Source organism: Ceratotherium simum, chromosome 34 (assembly GCF_057802395.1).
Source record: "Ceratotherium simum simum isolate JZ-2026a chromosome 34, ASM5780239v1, whole genome shotgun sequence".
NCBI classification, from domain to species: domain Eukaryota; kingdom Metazoa; phylum Chordata; class Mammalia; order Perissodactyla; family Rhinocerotidae; genus Ceratotherium; species Ceratotherium simum.
Window position 1 is genome coordinate 17464111 of NC_141933.1, and position 18620 is coordinate 17482730.

Genomic DNA, 18620 nt, shown 5'->3' on the forward strand with positions numbered 1-18620 from the left:
ATTGTTGAATATGTAGATCCCAGTATGTCACATAAGACTTTCTGAAACAAACGTTCTGTGAATTTTCTTGAATAACAAGCTTCCCAAGCAACTAACTGCTTTGTACACTAAAGTTCAAAAGCACTGATTCTCCTAAGGATATGACATCATGAAAGCTCCATGGAGACACAGACATGAGTAAAACATTGCAAGTAATTCATCTTTCATGCTTACACTGTTTTTTTCTTTTCTTTTTTAAATGCAATATATAAATATATGCTTAGAAGTCATAGCATAATAATGAACTGGATTTTGTCCCTGACCCTGAAGAAGTAATATATGAGTAGAAAGTAGATTCACTATGGTGGTGTAATGTCCTAGTGAATAAACTAGAGGTTTATAGAGTGTGTTGGAAGCAGAAAGCAGAAAGGGATTAATTCAATCCCGTGTGTACTGGGAGTGGAGTAAGGCATGCTCCAGACAGAGCTGGCTTTTAAACTAGGCCTAAGAGTTGAGAGGCAAAACATAGTGTGAGGATATAAAGAATATGCACCACTGTTGTATATATGGATATGGGAACAGGTCTAAGTATAGTTATCTCTAGGTATAGCTACAGGTAAAACTGTAGGTATAGAGATAGATTTATAATAGTAATTCAGTGTAATGGCAACTGAAATAATGGGTTAGTAGCAGTACAAAGCTGGCTTATGATAGTGTTCATCTGAATGACATATGGAAGTTTAGAGAAAAATCAATTCAACAGACAGTAATATGATTTGTTTACCTTCATGTCTGCTTTATTTTATTTTCATTTGTTTCAAGTACAGGCACAGAGTCTCAGAAAATGTCCATCACAAATGAAAGTGTAATAACAGAATTCATTCTCCTGGGGCTCACAGATCGCCCCAAACTCCAGCATCTCCTCTTTGTGCTGTTTCTGATTGTGTACATTATCACCCTATTAGGCAACCTGGGCATGATGGTGTTAATCAAACTGGACTCTCGCCTTCACACACTCATGTACTTCTTCCTCACTAATTTAGCCTTTGTAGATTTGTGTTATACCTCGAATGCAACCCTGCAGATGTTGACTAATTTCTTACCAGAGAAGAAGACCATCACCTTCGCTGGCTGCTTTGCACAGTGTTACATATTCATTGCGCTTCTTTTTACTGAGATTTACACGCTGGCATCAGTGGCCTAAGACTGCTACATGGCCATACGCAACCCTCTGCCCTACAGTGTGAAAATGTCCAGTCCTGTCTGCATCTGCTTGGCCACATTTCCTTATGTCTACGGCATCTCAGATGGACTGTTCCAGGCCATCCTGACCTTCCGCTTGACCTTCTGTAGATCCAACGTCATCAACCACTTCTACTGTGCTGACTGCCACTCAAGCTTTCTTGCTCTGATACTTATGTCAAAGAGCATGCCATGCTCAAACCAGCTGGCTTCAACCTCTCCAACTCCCTCACCATCATCCTGGTGTCCTATGACTTCATTATTGCTGCCATCCTCAGGATCAAATCAGCAAAGGGAAGGCACAAGGCATTCTCTTCCTGTTGTTCCCACGTGAAGGCTGTTACTCTATTTTATGTGACACTCTTCTGCATGTATGTAAGACCAAGAACAGATAAGGCTATTGAAGAATTCAAAATAATAGCTGTCTTCTGCACTTTTTTAAGCCCACTTCTTAATCCATTCATTTACAGTCTGCAGAACAAAGATGTAAAGCAGGCATTGAAGAATGTCCTTGGATGAAATATGGTCACTAAGATGGCAATTCTTCCAATTTCCAATAAACCATAACTATAAATCTTTGGCTCAACTGTCTGCAGTTTCATGATAACTTTTGGCATTCTCCATGGATATGTCTCAGGTATCTCAGCTGAAAAGCTCATGTTTGGGAAGAAATGAGCTGCACTTATTAGTCTAGGCCCTTGTTTCTCAATGTGTGGTCCCTGGCCCAGCAGCAAAAGTGTTAACCTTGTAGGTTGTTCGAAATGTAGCATTACATTCTGTGCCTCAGATCTAGTATACTCAAATCTATGTTTATACAAATCCTACATGACTTGTAAACACACTAAATTTTGAGGAGCACTGCTCTAAGTGAAAATTCCTGGTTGATATACCCTGGAACACTGGCGTGCTCTTGTTTACAGTGGTAAACAGGATAAACATGCTCTCAGCTCAGTGCCTTGAATTTATTCTATTCTTATTACCATCTGTCTTTTGGGGCTAGGAGTCATTAAGAAATATTCTTCTGTATACCTCCCTGACTTACTAACTAAAGCCAGAAGCTGTGGGTCATGATAGTGGTTTCCTGTTTCTCGTGAATGTGCTTGCATAATGGCCAGTATGGGAATGGAAAGAGAGAGGAATATAATGATCTTTCTTTTCCTAGACTTGAGTTTGTGCATCTAGTTTGTGGCCCCTGAGCTATTGGGGCCTACTTCTTCCCTGTGACTTGCAAGCCTTGGTCCACAAACTCAAGTCTAGGAAAGGAATGAATGCTCTCTGCTTTGAAATATTTAGAATTTACTTGGGATTATATTTTATCTTTTCTTCTCACTTTTTAAATGAAAGTTTGGATTATTGATTTGAGTCTGGCTTCTTTTCTCATATATGTTTATACATTTCACCAAAACACTGCCTAAGCTGAGAGCCACTAATTTTGGTATTTTTTATCATTGTTTGCAATATTTTTTAATTTTCCCTGTGACTTTTTAACTTATGGGTTATTTAGAAGAGAGTGTTTGGACTTTTACATATTATTTCATTGTTACGTGTTTGTAATTTAGTTTGTTGTCAGAGAACACAGCCCTATGATTTTAACCTTGAAATTTTATTGACTAGCTTTTTTTTCCCCAGGTTTGTTGAGATGTAATTGACATATAACTTTGTGTAGGCTTAAGGTGGACAACATGATGATTTCATACATCTATATATTGTGAAATGATTATCATAATAAGGTTAGTTAACACATCTATCGTTCACACGATTACAATTTCTATTGTTGTTTTCACGGTGGCCAAATCATTTAAGATCCACTCTCTTAGCACTTGCAAGTACAAAAGAAAGTATTTTTAGCCATAGTCACTATGTTGTACATTAGATCCCCAGAATTTATTCATCTTATAACTGGAAGTTTGTACACTTTGACTGACATCTCCCCATTTTCCCAACCCCTGTCAACCACCATTCTACTCTCTGGTTCAACGAGTTCAGTTTTTTTAGATTCCACATAAAGGTGAAATCATACAGTATTTGTCTTTTTCTTCATTCCTAAAGAAGGGAAAAAGTAAAAACTGTCTGATTATTAAAAGGATGTGGCATACTAATTACATCATATTAACATTAAGTTGTATTATACAATTAAAAAGAAGCCCATTTCAAACAGTGTCAACCAATTTGTAATATTCCTATAACAGTATTTAGTTTTAAAACACTAAAACCAAATATTCATACATTCTTAAGAAGCTATTATGTAAAATTGTTTGTGGGTAGACAAGAAGTGAAAGGTAATATGTAAAATTATATAATAATAGCTGTTAATTATGTAGTAGGGAAAATGATATAAAACTTCTGTAAGTAAAGAATATACTAAATCAGAAGTGAGTATTCTCTATTGAGAAGAGATTCTGTTTTGATTAAAGGAAACTAATGAAACAAATCATAGGGTAATAAAACTTAAAATATTAAGTTCTTTCTTGAAAAAATAAAACACAGATGGTTCTATATTCAAGAGAAGTAGCCTAAAATATGTACCAAAGTGCAGTGAGAAAATCATTAAAATTAGAGATATGAGTTTCTTTTGAGAAGATAATCAACTTTCATTAAAGGAAACTATGTAATATATCATATGAAAGTAAATCATTTTCATACCGTAAAGCACTTCCCATTGCTGGTAAGAGTAGCTCGGTGGTGTTCAAAATCTATGCCCTAGGAAGTGAAAGGAAGAACTTATCTGCAAACTAACCAAGTGGAAATGAGTTCTTGAGTGAGACTAAAAATATAACCCTGCATGATTATAAACAGCTGACTTCTGCTTTTGTGTTTCTTATCACCCATCATTGCCAAACTACTTTTCCATTCATTGTTTCCATTAGACTTTCACTCGAACCCAGGCTATGCATATATAAGAAATATTTTTGTTATCCCAGAGAATTGCATTCAGATACCACCACCAAGGGATACTTTTTTATTGGTTTTGAGACTTATTTTTTTTATCATTGGAAACCTGTCAAAATAGAACTTTTCTACCTACTACCAACATTTCTTATAAACATTCTTCTCAAAGCCTGTTTCACGTCCTTGTTCCTCATGCTGTAGATAAATGGATTCAGGATGGAACTCACAAAAATACAAAACACGGCCACAGTTTTCCCTTGTTCAACAGTCTGCTCATTTGCTGGTCTCATATATGTGCCACCATAAAACACAGCGACAGCTGTCAGGGGAAGCTACAGGTGGAGTAGTCCTTGTTCTGCCCTTCACTGGAATATGTCTTCATAATTGTGATGAAAACGAAAATGTAGCAGATGATGATGATGAGTAGGAACCTGTGAGTTGAATCTTTGTGGACACAAACAGAGCAGTTTGCTTTATGTAAGTGTCAGAACTTGTCAACATTAAGAGGGGTGGGCCAGCACAGTAGAAATGATTGTTGGTGTTGGGTCCATAAAAGGACAAGTGAGAGGTCAGTATTACCTGCATTGCGCCCACCATAGAACCCCAGAGGTAGGGGAAAGTGACCAGGCAGATGCAATACGGCCTGGACATTCCGCTGTTGCAATGCAGGGGATTGCAGATTGCCACGTACCTGTCATAGGCCAAGACACCGAGCATGGACTACTCAGTAAGGGGCAGACTCATGAGGATTCATTGAGAAAGCTTGGCCACTCCTTTTTACTACTTAAATCTCTTCATCCAACTACTTGTCCTCCTGCTGCTTCTCTCATTCGTTCTCTTTTTCCTCTTTTTTTTTTTCTTTATCCAAGCTTCCTTGATACTGGAAACAAAGAAAAGGGAAGAGACAAGAGATAAACCAGATTGCTTTCCAGATCCCCTCCTTGATGAAAATGTTAAAAGTTTTCAGGGTGAAGAAACAGTTTGAAGATTTAAGTTTCAACGCTTAGCTTTTGGCCTGCTTTAATTTATGTCTGGGAAGAGCCCTGATAACGTTGTGCCTCTGTTGTCATTTTTTATTCGTACCTCAGTATTAAACATCCAGTGAATAATTTGATCTGGTTGACTCCGAGGAAAGCAAAACTTACCTTTAAGTCAAATTTATAGAGGTAAATTTACTTACAATAAAATGTAGAAATTTTAGTGCAGTTTGACAAATGTGCACAGCCATGCAACCATAATTCCCGTTTTCAAGGCTACTATGCAGGTAGGGAGAGAGGGTGGGAATAGGGCACATAAAAATGCCACAAAGCTCACTCTTTTTAGCAACATTCTGACATGTTTACTTAAATAAATGGAATTAATTTTCCTAGAACTATTGCAAGCCTTTGGTAAATATCCAGAATTCTCAGGGTTGATTTTGACAACTGTTGCCAGTGTTCTCATTGCATTTTGGAGAAACAGGTTTTGGGAGATCATCACTGTGCCCTTCAGGAACTTAATCTCTCTATATATACAATGCTTTTGAGATTCATTTAAGTTGTATTAGTAGTTTGTTCATTTTTGGCTGAATGGTATTCCATTATATGGGTATATCACAATTTGTTTCTCTATGCATTTGTCAGCATACATCTGAGTTTCTTTGGGGGTATACATCTTTTCTCTTGTATAAATACATAAAGCTTACTGGGCCATAGTTTTATATGGCACTTAACTTTATGAGTAATTTTATGAGAAACAATCAGTTTTCCTGACGTCATTAAATTATTTTATACTCCATCAAGTGACATATTATGAAAGTTACAATTACTTCACATTGTCATTGTCTATCTTTTTCTTGCTAATCTTTTTAATTCTTGCCATTGATGTGACTATGAAGTGGTATCACGTTGTAGTTATAATTTGCATTTTCTTGACAATTATGGCTGTTGGCATTCTTTTCATGTGGTTACTGGCTATTCACAAATCTTCTTTTATGAACTCTGTTCACCTCATAGACTTTTTCTTTCAGTTAGGGTGGTTATACTTTAAGCAGTTTATTGTGGAAAATCTTCATGTATTCTGAATCCAAGTCCTTGTCAGAATAATTGAATGTGTATATTTTCCTAATCTGTGGTTTTCCTAGTCTGTCTGCTCCTCAAATCTCTCACCTACTGTACCTTCCTACTCCTCACTCTCCTTAGAGAACCTCATTTCAGTGTTTATAGAGAAAAATTTAAGCTTTCTGATTGGAATTCCTTGTTCTTTACTAAACTAAAATTGCAAAACTTATCTGCACGTAGTTTCTTCCTTCCATAGTATTTAAAGTGTTGGTTAAATTGTTTATGTGTGCTGAAGATCTCATGCACAGTACCAAGCAGTGTATACAGGAGTTAGGTAAGGATATGGGCCTCAAAGGAGAATCTAGTTCCCAAAGCATTAAATTAAGGTTATGCCCTGGAGTAACAAAGACTATTTTAATTGGTTTTTAAAAATTATTTAAAAAATACTCTACGGAATATACTTAGCAAATACATTATAAATCTTCCCACTGTGCTTTTACAAATATGGTAAGTCAGCTTTTACAGGTAGGTCTTTTTCTACATTTGTTCACAAAAATATGTTTTGTACTTTTGTGTGGCGATTAGTATCCCCTAAATGTGGAAAAAATTGCATCTAAAGCATTTTGCCTTCATTTTCTTCATAATACTTGCTTCTAACAGACATTATGTTATACATCTTCATCTACGTGTTTAATATCTATTCCTCCTCCTACAATATGTGCTCCATGACATTGGGGAAATTGTGCACTGCTGTAACTACAGATCCCAAAACAGAAAAATATCAAATTTGCAGTGTACTACAATAAATGAGTGGATAAATTTACAAAGCAGATAGAACAGTTCTTCATTCTGTACCTTCTGAGCCATATATCAAGAGACAAATTTCACTAATTCAGTGTCCTCTTTAAGAAATTAAGTCAGACGACTATAGGTTTCAAATGAAAATGCTGTACTGAACATTTATCTTCTATTTTATATCTGAAACAATAGGATATCACAGTGGAAGGGATCCTAGAAATCCAACTTCTTTCGTTTCTCCATTTGAATGATGCTGATGACAAGCTACTTTTCAGGTCTAGTTTTCATTTTTTTTGGCGTTTTTTCCAAAAACATTTGAAAAAAATTTCAAATATGAAGTTCCCCAAGAAGACAGTTATAAATGTATAAATATGTATATATAATATGTAATATTATAACACATTATCTATTAATTAATATAAAATATAATTATGTAAATACATTATATATACATGAGAGAGAGAGTGAGCGTGTTTGCATGTTTGAGATATATGTATATATATATATAGAGAGAGAGATAATAGAGCTATAGGGTGAAAATATTTACATAGAAATCCTGATGTGCTTGTTGAAAAGAAGAGTAATTTCCTCATAGATGAATAGATCAATGAGTAAGTGATAAAACAGATGGAATCAAATAATAAAAGCAGAATCTGGATCAGACAAAATTCCTCACTTTCTTTGTCACTTTCAGTTTTCAAGGGCTAAGAAAATGTCTTTTCAAAACCACACTCTAGTGACAGAATTCATTCTCTTGGGACTCACAGAGGATCCAGTGCTAGAAAAAATCCTGTTTGGGGTGTTTCTGGTGATCTACCTAATCACACTGGCAGGAAATCTGTGTATGATCACGCTGATCAGGACCAATTCCCACCTCCAAACGCCCATGTATTTCTTCCTTAGCCACCTCTCCTTTGTAGACATTTGTTATTCCTCCAACATTACTCCAAATATGCTACATAATTTCCTCTCAGACCAGAAGACCATCACCTATGCTGGATGCGTCATGCAGTGTCTTCTCTTCATTGCCCTGGGCATCACTGAGTTTTATCTCCTTGCTTCCATGGCACTGGATCGCTATGTAGCCATTCGCAGCCCTTTACATTACAGCACCAGAATGTCCAGGAACATTTGTATCTCTCTAGTCGTGGTCCCTTATACTTTTGGCTTCCTCAATGGACTCTCTCAGGCACTGTTGACTTTTCACTTGTCCTTCTGTGGCTCCCTTGAAATCAATCATTTCTACTGTGCTGACCCTCCTCTTATAATGTTGGCCTGCTCTGACACCTATGTCAAAAAGATGGCGATGTTTGTAGTTGCTGGTTTTACTCTCTTAAGCTCCCTCTTCATCATTCTCCTGTCCTACCTTTTCATTATTGCAGCTGTATTGAGGATCCATTCTGCTGAAGGCAGGTACAAAGCCTTTTCTACCTGTGGTTCCCACCTGACAACAGTCACCATATTTTATGGAACCCTCCTCTGCATGTACTTAAGGCCGCCATCTGAGACGTCTGTAGAGGAGTCCAAAATAATTGCAGTCTTCTATACTTTTTTGAGCCCAATGCTGAACCCATTGATCTACAGTCTAAGGAACAAGGATGTGATCCATGCCATGCAGCAAATGATTAAGGGAAATATCCTTCATAAAATTGCAGTTTAAGTGTGTGTTCATTTGTAATTGCTAAATGTCTGTGATGACATGGTGATCTCTTCAAAGGACAAACCTATTACTCTATAGTCATGATTTCTTTATCTTTGTGAACTGTCAATGACAGTAGCTAAATTCTCCTCAACATTAATACCTTCAAGACAACTTGTTTTAATAAAAAGTGTAATGTTGAAATTAAACAATATTTTCTTTAGCAGAGAGCCTCTAAAAATAAAATGGGCAGTATCCAATAATTCCGTATAAAATACTTTAATATCTTTACTCACTTGGGGGTAAATGTTGTAATTAACTCACTCTGATGGAAACACTGGAAATCCATCTTCTCTGAGTTATATGGTCTACAGAGCCATAGCGAGGGTCAAAACAGGGGGATTAGTTTTGCACTTTTTTTACTTACGAAATTATTTCTTCTTCAATGTGTGGTGTAGAACAATGGCTCTCGTGCCTGACTAATTAGTGGAATCACCTCGGGGAAATTTTAAATACATAGATCACACATAGGTTAAAACATTTTGTAAATTCTCCCACAATCCGAATCATAGACATCCTAAAAACTTTTTGTGCATTTATAAATACTGGTTATGATCCTCAGTTTTGAAAATAAACTGTCGACACCTGTTTGTGAGTTTACAGGAGTATGGATTGAATTCAAGCACAGTATAGTATAAAGCATTCTAGATATATTTTTTATGTAGTAGCACTGAGTTAGGTCTAATTTATTGAGTTACAATCTATCAAGGGGCTTCTGCAGACCTGAGAAGGCCCTGAAACAGTATACAGATGAGTAGGTGTTTACATATCTTTTTGGAGGAGAACATCCGATTCTTACTTTGGTTCAGAAAACTGTCTGTGACATTATTCTCTAGATAAGTCTGTTCCAGTAGTTCTCAAAATTTCTATTGGGAAAATCTTCAGTAAAGAAAGTTATATAAAGAGATACATAAATCATCCTCATTAATCTATGCAATACTGTTCAACTAGATGGCGGCATATTGAAACATATATTAAACTTTCTTTAAATTGTCTTAAATGTCTGGTATTCTAATATTGTGAACTTTGATTTTAATTTAGACCACTATACTAAATGATCACATGAAATCAACTGCTATATTTACTCTGTGTTCAAATAATTTTCCAGAAAATCACTCAGATGACCTGCAGTTTTAGAAAACTGGGCTCCATTCTTAAGTCTCAGTTGATTGAATAAGGCTGATTCTATCAAATATGTTCACTATAAATAACTGAAAATACAGACAGTGGTGAGGAAGTAACATTTGTCAGTGATGTGCCCTAAACCAACGTACAGCTTCTGTTTGAATTTTCTTATATTTTTCTCAATAAGTTGGTATACATATATATTCTTATAATTCCTAAAACAAAATTAGAATCATTTGCCATATACAAATTTTAATATTGATTTTCACTTGAGAGTATAATGTTTGTATTTTCATACAAACTATTTTTAGTGAACATTATTTATGTGGTATGATACAAAAAATTAAATCATACTTGAAGTTAATTGCAAAAATAATACATATCAGTTGTAGAGAAGCAAATTGAAAAATACTAAAAGATTTTTAAATTTTGGAAAAAAATTAGTTTCAATTTTGGAATAAAAGTAAAATTTACTTGCAATCTCCTATTAAAAGGAGAATGCAGTTGTTCTCTGCATTTGGTTTATTTTTTTCCACTTTATCTTGCAAACCATTATTCCATCATATCAATATATCCTATTGTTGTTATGATTGACTCATATCTCGATGTCCATATCCCTCTCATTATTTCTCTAGGACAGATTCCTAAATGTGGAATTGGTGACTTAAATGCTTTGAACACTTTTAAAGCCCTTGCTAAATTTTTCTATGGGTAAATTTTTCTCCAGAAAGCATCAATCATTTACACTTATGATTAGTAACATTTGAAAATAACCATTTCATTGTACTTATATTAATATTAAGAAATATTATTTAAGATTATTTGCTTCTTTATTGTCTCAACTGAAATTCTTAGGCAAGGTTTCTATCTTAATTTGAACAGAAAAAGAATTGAAATATATATTTAACAAATGAAATATATACATCAGCTTGATGATTACTGTTCATAATGTTTCCAATAATTCTTCACATGAAGAATATTTACATTTCTATTTGGAAAATTTTTGTATGTTTTTGTTTTGCTTTGTGGATTTTCTCCATCCTAAAATTAAATAAGCAAGTATCTATATTATGTTATTGATTTTTTGTGGCTATATATTATAGGAATACCTTGAGTTATTCTAGATACAATTTTGTTGTATGTTGTAATATTGTATATAACTTTTCCCTCACATTTTAACCCATTTCCTTCTATTTATTAAGCACCTCGTTACTTTTCATTAATTTGTGATGTTATCTTCATTGTATACTAAATGAATCCATTTCTGTTTTTTCTTTAACCAATCTATATACATATTTTAAACCAAATTCTTATAATTAATGTAAATTTGAAATATTTCAATTTCTTTTTTTTTTTGTGAGGAAGATCAGCCCTGAGCTAACATCCAATGCCAATCCTCCTCTTTTTTGCCAAGGAAGATTGGCCCTGGGCTAACATCCGTGCCTCTCTTCCTCTACTTTTTATGTGATGCCACCACAGCATGGCTTGACAAGCCGTGCGTCGGTGCATGCCCAGGATCAGAACCTACAAACTCTGGGCCAACGAAGATATGCCACCGGACAGGCCCCCTAAATGTTTCAATTTCTAGTAGAGAAATTCCATCTTTATTATTTTTGCCTTTCAAATTTACATTAGGAGAATGCAAATCAGATGCTTCTAGCTACCTGATATTTTTAACTCAGAAATTATGAATACAATAGTTCAATTTAGAAGGATATGCACACATATACAATATCATATGTGGCTACATATTCAATACAGATCCATAGTAAATTATGCGAAAATTGTAGAAAAATATTTTAGTATTAATTGTATTGTTATAGCTTGGTCCCCGGGTCCGATGGGGAGATGTATGGCACGGAGGCCACAGAGAGGACTGCTTAGGGCTGAAAGGTTACAGGTGAGTTAAGTATTTTTACTAGAAGGGTGGAGAGGTGATGGTGACCTATAAATGAGAAGAAAAGCATATAACTTTGGCACATTAATGCTGTTTATTTATTAACAGTTGTACACATATGTTTATTTTTGTACCATCCCAGTGTCCATGATGCAATATAGTTTTCAACAAAGATATCTAAATAGAGAATCTTATCCATATCTGGATTTGCTTTTTGCCAACAACAATCCCCCAAAAGAACTGACATGCCCACACATAACTCCTCAACTGTGAGTCACTCAATCACTGAAAACAATCTTGAAAAACAATTTGATCAAAATTCAAATAAATATTAAACATTTCAATAATCAGAAGAAAATGTCTCTGAGCTTAATAGCAGACTGAGAAATTCCCAATAGAAAAGTTACTTCATTATGACCATAAAATAATTTAAAATTAAGCAGCTCCAACAATTTGACAAAGATTTTGTCACACATAAGATAAAGTGATAATAATACTAAGATACAGTAAGTTTATAGAAATCATTTGAAGCATTAAACACCAACATATAAATGCCTTTCAAAGATTATGATCTGAAAATTAATAAAAATACAAAAATGCTAAAATTAATGAATAAATCGTTAGTAATCAAAAATACAAATTGAGATATTATTTTGTCTAGTATCTATATTTAAGAGATTTCAAAAAACTGCGCTTTTATACATTGATGTTAGAAAAATAAAAGTATACAGTTTCTCTGGAAATTAATTTCACCTTATATTTTTAAGAGTCAAAAATATTTGTACAGTTTTAGTCAGCTATTCCAATTTTAAAAACGTGCTGAAGGTATAATAAGAAACTTGGGAGATTTTCCTAAGATTTGTTTTATAATTGACAAAAGGGAGACAAGTGATATATTAACACGAGCAGCCCTCATTTTGCGTGGTGCTGGGAAACTGGACCATCTACAGACTGGAAATGTGTCTTTGCTTTCATGGAACTCAGTTTCCATTGCACTGTGCACAGTGAGGACGCCTGCATTCAATAACCGGTTAAGCATGGGCAATATGATGGCTGTAAATAACTAGAACCCCTGGAAGGGTGTGTTGGCTGTGACCACAAGGAGAGTGAGACTATTGCATGACAAATTTTGCATTAGAATGTTATACAGGCATTAAAATGAAGAAGTTCTCACTTAAGACATGGACAAACTATTTTATACTGCTTTTTATGAAAGAGAAAGGGTACAACAATATAAACATTATGATAACTTTGTAAAATACTAGTATTAAGGAAAAGTGAAATTTCTTTATATCTGTGTACCAATTCCCCATGACAAACAATTATTGCTTTTATAATCAAGAAACAAACAAACAACAAAGTGCATTTTTCCAATATCATCCAGATCCCAGGATATAAAATTAAAAGATCTTTATTTATTAATATTAGAATTGGAATATGAAAGTAAGAAAAAGTAAGGATTCAATATCCGTTCTAGGGACCGGCCTGGTGGTGCAAGCGGTTAAGTGCGCGCGCTTGGCTTTGGTGGCGCAGTGTTCCCAGGCTCAGATCCTGGGCGCCCACAGACGAACCGCTTGTCAAGCCATGCTGTGGCGGCGTCCTATTAAAGTAGAGGAAGATGGGCACGGATGTTAGCCCAGGGCCAATCTTCTTCAGCAAAAAGAGGAGGATTGGCAACAGATATTAGCTCAGGGCTGATCTTCCTCACACACAAAAAAAACAAACCTGTTCTATAACAGTATTGAACAGGATGGTCATCCAGTTTTCTCCTAATTCCAGCTTCTATTATTTTTCTCCTGAAAATTATTGTGCTTCTGAATGGGTTGAGATCTTCAAGGGTAAACAAAGCTGTACTTAATTGTTTGTTAGGAATGAGGGATGGTGTACGTGAATATCTCTATCTACTGTTTTCAAATCTGGAAACCTAATTATTCCTTTATTCAGGAAGTTTCCATCTCAAAAGAAAGTTCCTTCAAATAAAAGCTTTTTCCTTCTTCTTCTCAAACTCAAACATTACCATCATAGTAGCTAGCATACTACGAAATTGAGAAAAAGTAAAATAAATTAAAGTTGAGTTCTAATAAATTATACCTGCTGCATGACTGTTTTCTGTATTGAATTTACATCTGCTATATGCACACATACACACAATCAAATGAATGCTTCCAATGCCTTTGAGGACGTAGGGAAACTAGGGTACTCTTTTGCTGGTGGTGATTTCACACATTGCAACATGCAAAAAGAAAGAAATATAAAAATAAGTAAGAATAAATCTCTGGAAATCTATCTGAATACAATAACTGATCAGAAGTAATGACTTATATGCATAAATATTTTCCTAAAGAGGGAAAAGTAAGAACTCCCTAAATATTAAGGTAGTGATGTACAAAAATGTTTCATATTAATGTTAAGTTACATCATGCTCTTAAATAAAGACCAGTTTCAAAGAGTACCCAACAATCTAGAATATGCTTATTCTACTATTTAGTTGTAAAACACTGAAAACAAATTCATGCATAGTAGAATAGTGGTTATTTTAAAACAGTTTGTGAGTAGACACAAAATGAAAAGTGATATATAAAATTATAGAAAAAATAATTGTTAATATTGTAGGGACAAAATGATATAAACTTCTTAAGTAAGACATGAAAATTCTAAATCAGGAATGGTTATCTCCCATTAATAAGGGTATCTGTTTCAATTAAAGGAAACTAATGAAACAAATCCTTGGCTTATTAAAATGTAAAATATCAGGTTCTTTGTTGAAAAAATTAAACACGTTTTTATATTCAAGAGAAGTAGACATAAAAATATGCCAAAAATGTATTGAGACCAAACATCCAAAATTAGAGATAAGAGATTTTTTGAGAAGATAATCAGCTTTCATTAAAGGAAACTATGTAATATATTGTACGAAAGTAAGTCATTTTCATACCAAGGAAATATATTGTAAAGCACTTTCTTTGCTGATAAGATGGCTCAGCGATGCTCAATACTGATGACCTAGGAAGTGAAAGGAAGAATTTATCTGCTAAATAACCAAGTGGAAATGAGTTCTTGAGTGAGACTAAAAACATGACCCTGCATTATTACAAACAACTGACTTCCACTCTTGTGTTTCCTATCAATCATCATTTCCAACCTCTTTTCCATTCATTGTTTCCACTGGACTCTCAATTGATGCCAAGCCATGTGTACATAAAGAACATCATTTTTATTCCAGAAAATTGCATTCAGACACCACCAACAAGGGATATTTTTTGATCGTTTTTGAGATTCTTTTTTTAGTATTCTTTGGGAGAGTGCCAAATGGAACTTTTCTCCATTATACCAAGGTTTCTCATAAACACTCTTCTCAAAGCCTGTTTCACATCCTTGTTCCTCAGGCTGTAGATAAATGGATTCAGCATGGGACTCAGAAAAATGCAAAACATGGCCACAATTTTCCCTTGTTCAACAGACTGCTGATTTGCTGGTCTCAGATACATGCAGAATAGGGCCCCATAGAACATAGTGACAGCCGTCGGGTGGAAGCCACAGGTGGAGAAGGCTTTGCGCTGCCCTTCACTGGAATGGATTGTCAAAATAGTGATGAAAATGAAAACATGAGACGACGATGATGAGTAGGGAACCTGTGAGGTTAATCCCTGCAGACACAAATAGGGCCGTTTGCTTTATGTAAGTGTCAGAACATGTCAACATTAAGAGGGGAGGGTCAGAACAGTAGAAATGGTTGATAGTGTTGAGTCCACAAAAGGACAAGTGAGAATTCAATATTACCTGCATTGTGCCCACCATAGAACTCCAGAGGGAGGGGAAAGTGACCAGGCAGATGAAAAGTGGCCTGGACATTCTGCTGCTGTAATACAGGGGACTGCAGATTGCCATGTACCTGTCATAGGTCATGGCACTGAGCATGTAATATTCAGTAAGGAGCAGAGTCACAAAAACAAAACTTTGGATCAGACACCCCACATAGGAAATGATTTTCTTCTCAGATAGGAAATTGACAAGCATCTGAGGAGAGACATTAGTGGAATAAAAAATATCCATGCATACTAAATGGGTGAGGAAAAAGTAGCTAGGGGTTTGCAGCCCAGGATTAATTCTGATTAATAAAATCAACCCAAAGTTCCCTGTCATGGTGATGTGGTAAATCAGGAGAAACGCCACAAAATGGATGGACTGCAGCTCTCGTCGGCTGGTCAGTCCCAGCAGATTGAACTGAGTTGCCTCAGTGCCATTGCATTGGGGAACTTTTTCTATCTTTGTATTCTCTAATAAGAGAAGAATAATTGTTCAGGTATAAAGAGAGAAATAAATTGCATGAAATCCAAGAATAGAAAAAATAAATATACCCTAAAACATACTGGTTTTGAAAAGAGAGGTTTAAATAGGTTACTATTTCCCTCAGAGATGGAAGACTTTCAAGAGATGCCTTCAGGTGGTTGGTGGTGTTGATTAAAGTGGACATTGTAGTGGAAAACATATTTTGAAGGCCATGCACCATATTTTGCTGGCTGCTTTGCAACCCCCACCTTAACTTGGCTAGCACATACAGAATTTGTCTGAGCTCACTGGTGTCCCTAAATAGGCTATGGAGTCAGAACCCCTGATCCTCAAACATGGCTACCACTGCCGTGGATCACGGCATAAATTGTTGATCAGGGAATAGGGAGAATGGATGAGTCTCCGTAGACTGGTTCCACCACTGTCAGCAGAGGCAAACCTTCTGTAATTGGAGCAGCATATAAGTCTTGAGAGCCTATTGTGTGTTTATTCAGTTCAGTTTCTACCTCATTTCTTACTTTCTGTCAGTAATGAACCTCTCCTGGTCCCTTGGAGTTCTGTCCGTCCCGTCTCCTTTGTTCCAAATCAACACCTGGTATCCGGGATGTTTCTTCACTTAATATGCACTTTGATCTCACTAATCTCTTTTTATTGCATAGTTTCCCAATTTATTTTATATCTCATACATATTTCATATTCCTATTTCAATTTATCGCATACCCTTGACTTCATATCCTTAATCTAAACTACCAGGAGGCCTTGTTTGCTATACCTTCAGGAAGAAAGTCCATGACCACCTTCCTCTCCAACTCGTCTCTCAACAGTTTTCCTTGGAAGGTTGCAGCCACTCTAGCACCTTCATTGTGAAGCTGAGAGAGAATGAGAAAGAAACTGAGCTACTTTTCTCTTCCTCCCACCTCTGGCATCCTGCTGGTTTCTCCCATTGGCCAAACTCAGCTGGAAACTATACACCAAAGGAGCTCTATTGATGTGACCCCTAAGGGTGAAATATTAGCTGGACAGAGCAAGGTAGAGAAGAAATGCAATAGGTCTGGGTGGGGTAGGGTGACAAAGAGAGAATCACCAGCATAGCCATATTATGCACATATCTGCAATGTTCCATAGTTATTATTATTCCCATTGAAAAATAAAGCACAAGGCTCAGAATCAGCAAATAACCAGTCCAAGTTCAATGAAAGTTTATTCACCTTCCAATGGTCCTCCAGACTCCAAAACTTAGTCCCTATACCATGCACTATTCTATCTTACATGTTGTAAACACGAGAACTTAATGTTACCCCCAAGTCAAAAAATATTAAGACATTCAGGCAGAAATTGAAATAAATAATGAATCCCATTGCTGCATCATTCTTCAGAGATTTGATTCCCTGATGATACTGGAGATTGGGCAAAAATCATGTTCTCAATGAGTTTAGGTGTTTCAATAGAATAAAGAGATAGTGGTTGTTCATAGTCTGAATGACTTTCTGCTAGAAATAATTAAACCATAGGGATTTGGTCCCTCTTTGACAATGACATTATAAAGTCTTCAGATTCTTCATATCCATGTTCTCACTGGGAAATCACTCTTCTTTCACAGGTAGGATTAGGTATTTTTAATATATATTTTCGAATCTGAAATAAATATTTTAATCGACAAAAATAAAATTATGTGCCAAAACATATTCTGATGAATTAGCAAATATCTTGAATTAAATTCTACTATTCTCTCAGAGTACAAGTATTTACAAATGTACAGTGGAGTAGTATTTATCATGAAAGGGAACTAGACCAAAGAGAACATTCATTCCATCAATAATTATTGATTTCCTCCATTTGGAAAAGCACTGTTCTAGGTGTCACTGAAGCTGTAGCTATAGATTAAACTCTGTGTCCCTAAGGAGCTCACACTTTGATGCTGAGTCTTGTTTTAGACTAGACCTGCACTTTTCACCAAATAATAATAGTAGCTATGATCTATTAATTGCTCAATACATGTCAGGCATATTTTATAAGTTTTACAGGGATTAACTCCCACACATGAAAGGAGTTGCTATTAATCCCCAAATTTTATGCACGAGGAAACTTAGGCACAGAGAGATGAATAGCTTGTCCAAGCCCCATAGCTAGGAATTAGAGGATATTGGATTATTAGAGCCTGGATATTAGAGCCAGGAAGTCTGGCTGCAGACCCCAATAACTGTTATACTCTGCTGACTCTCAAGAACTAACAATGCTTACTCTCTCTTGCTTCAGGAAGAAAAATAAGGGGGTGGTATTAAATAATCTTTCTGGCTCTTTCCCAGTTAACAATGCCTTTATAATTATAAGTACCATATCATGTCATGTTCTATAGCCCCTTCATGGAGAATTGGCCACTTTTAGATATATAATCTTTATTAATTATTTAAAATTAATTCAAAGTGCACTTCATGAAGATGCCTTCTCTAAATTTATTTTTCCACTCCAAATTGAACCACAACTACATAACAAGGAGGGATCACCCTTATTAAAGCTAAAGACCAACATTCTAGACTCTTTGAGTGACTGGGCAGTGGCAGCAAACGTCTACATGAGAGATTCTCAAGGTGAGGGTGAACGTCATGAGTGTAAAGCCTCGGGTTTCCCAAAGCCACTTCTGTCCACTTGCAAATACTTCTCT

The 18620-nt window shown here is 35.6% G+C and overlaps 2 protein-coding genes and 2 pseudogenes across 2 annotated transcripts; 2 read left to right on the plus strand and 2 right to left on the minus strand.

The window, feature by feature from the left end:
* Positions 1 to 823: 823 nt before the first annotated feature.
* On the plus strand, positions 824 to 1740 carry LOC147912596 (olfactory receptor 5M11-like; annotated as a pseudogene).
* A 2498-nt stretch (positions 1741 to 4238) lies between these two features.
* On the minus strand, positions 4239 to 7016 carry LOC101392902 (olfactory receptor 5M5-like; annotated as a pseudogene).
* Positions 7017 to 7659: 643 nt separating this feature from the next.
* LOC101407719 (olfactory receptor 5M10-like) lies at positions 7660 to 8607 on the plus strand. The gene has a single exon (XM_004437356.3). The coding sequence runs from the start codon at positions 7660 to 7662 to the stop codon at positions 8605 to 8607; it is 948 nt and encodes a 315-aa protein (XP_004437413.2).
* Positions 8608 to 14952: 6345 nt separating this feature from the next.
* Positions 14953 to 16749, minus strand: LOC101392643 (olfactory receptor 5M5-like). Its single transcript, XM_014793090.2, is given in 3 exon segments — positions 14953 to 15274; positions 15276 to 15945; positions 16731 to 16749. Coding segments are annotated over 3 exon segments (1011 nt in total).
* Positions 16750 to 18620: the final 1871 nt, after the last annotated feature.

Excerpts from the sequence above, each read along its gene's own strand:
- LOC101407719 (XM_004437356.3), top strand. The coding sequence starts at position 7,660 with ATGTCTTTTCAAAACCACACTCTAGTGACAGAATTCATTCTCTTGGGA.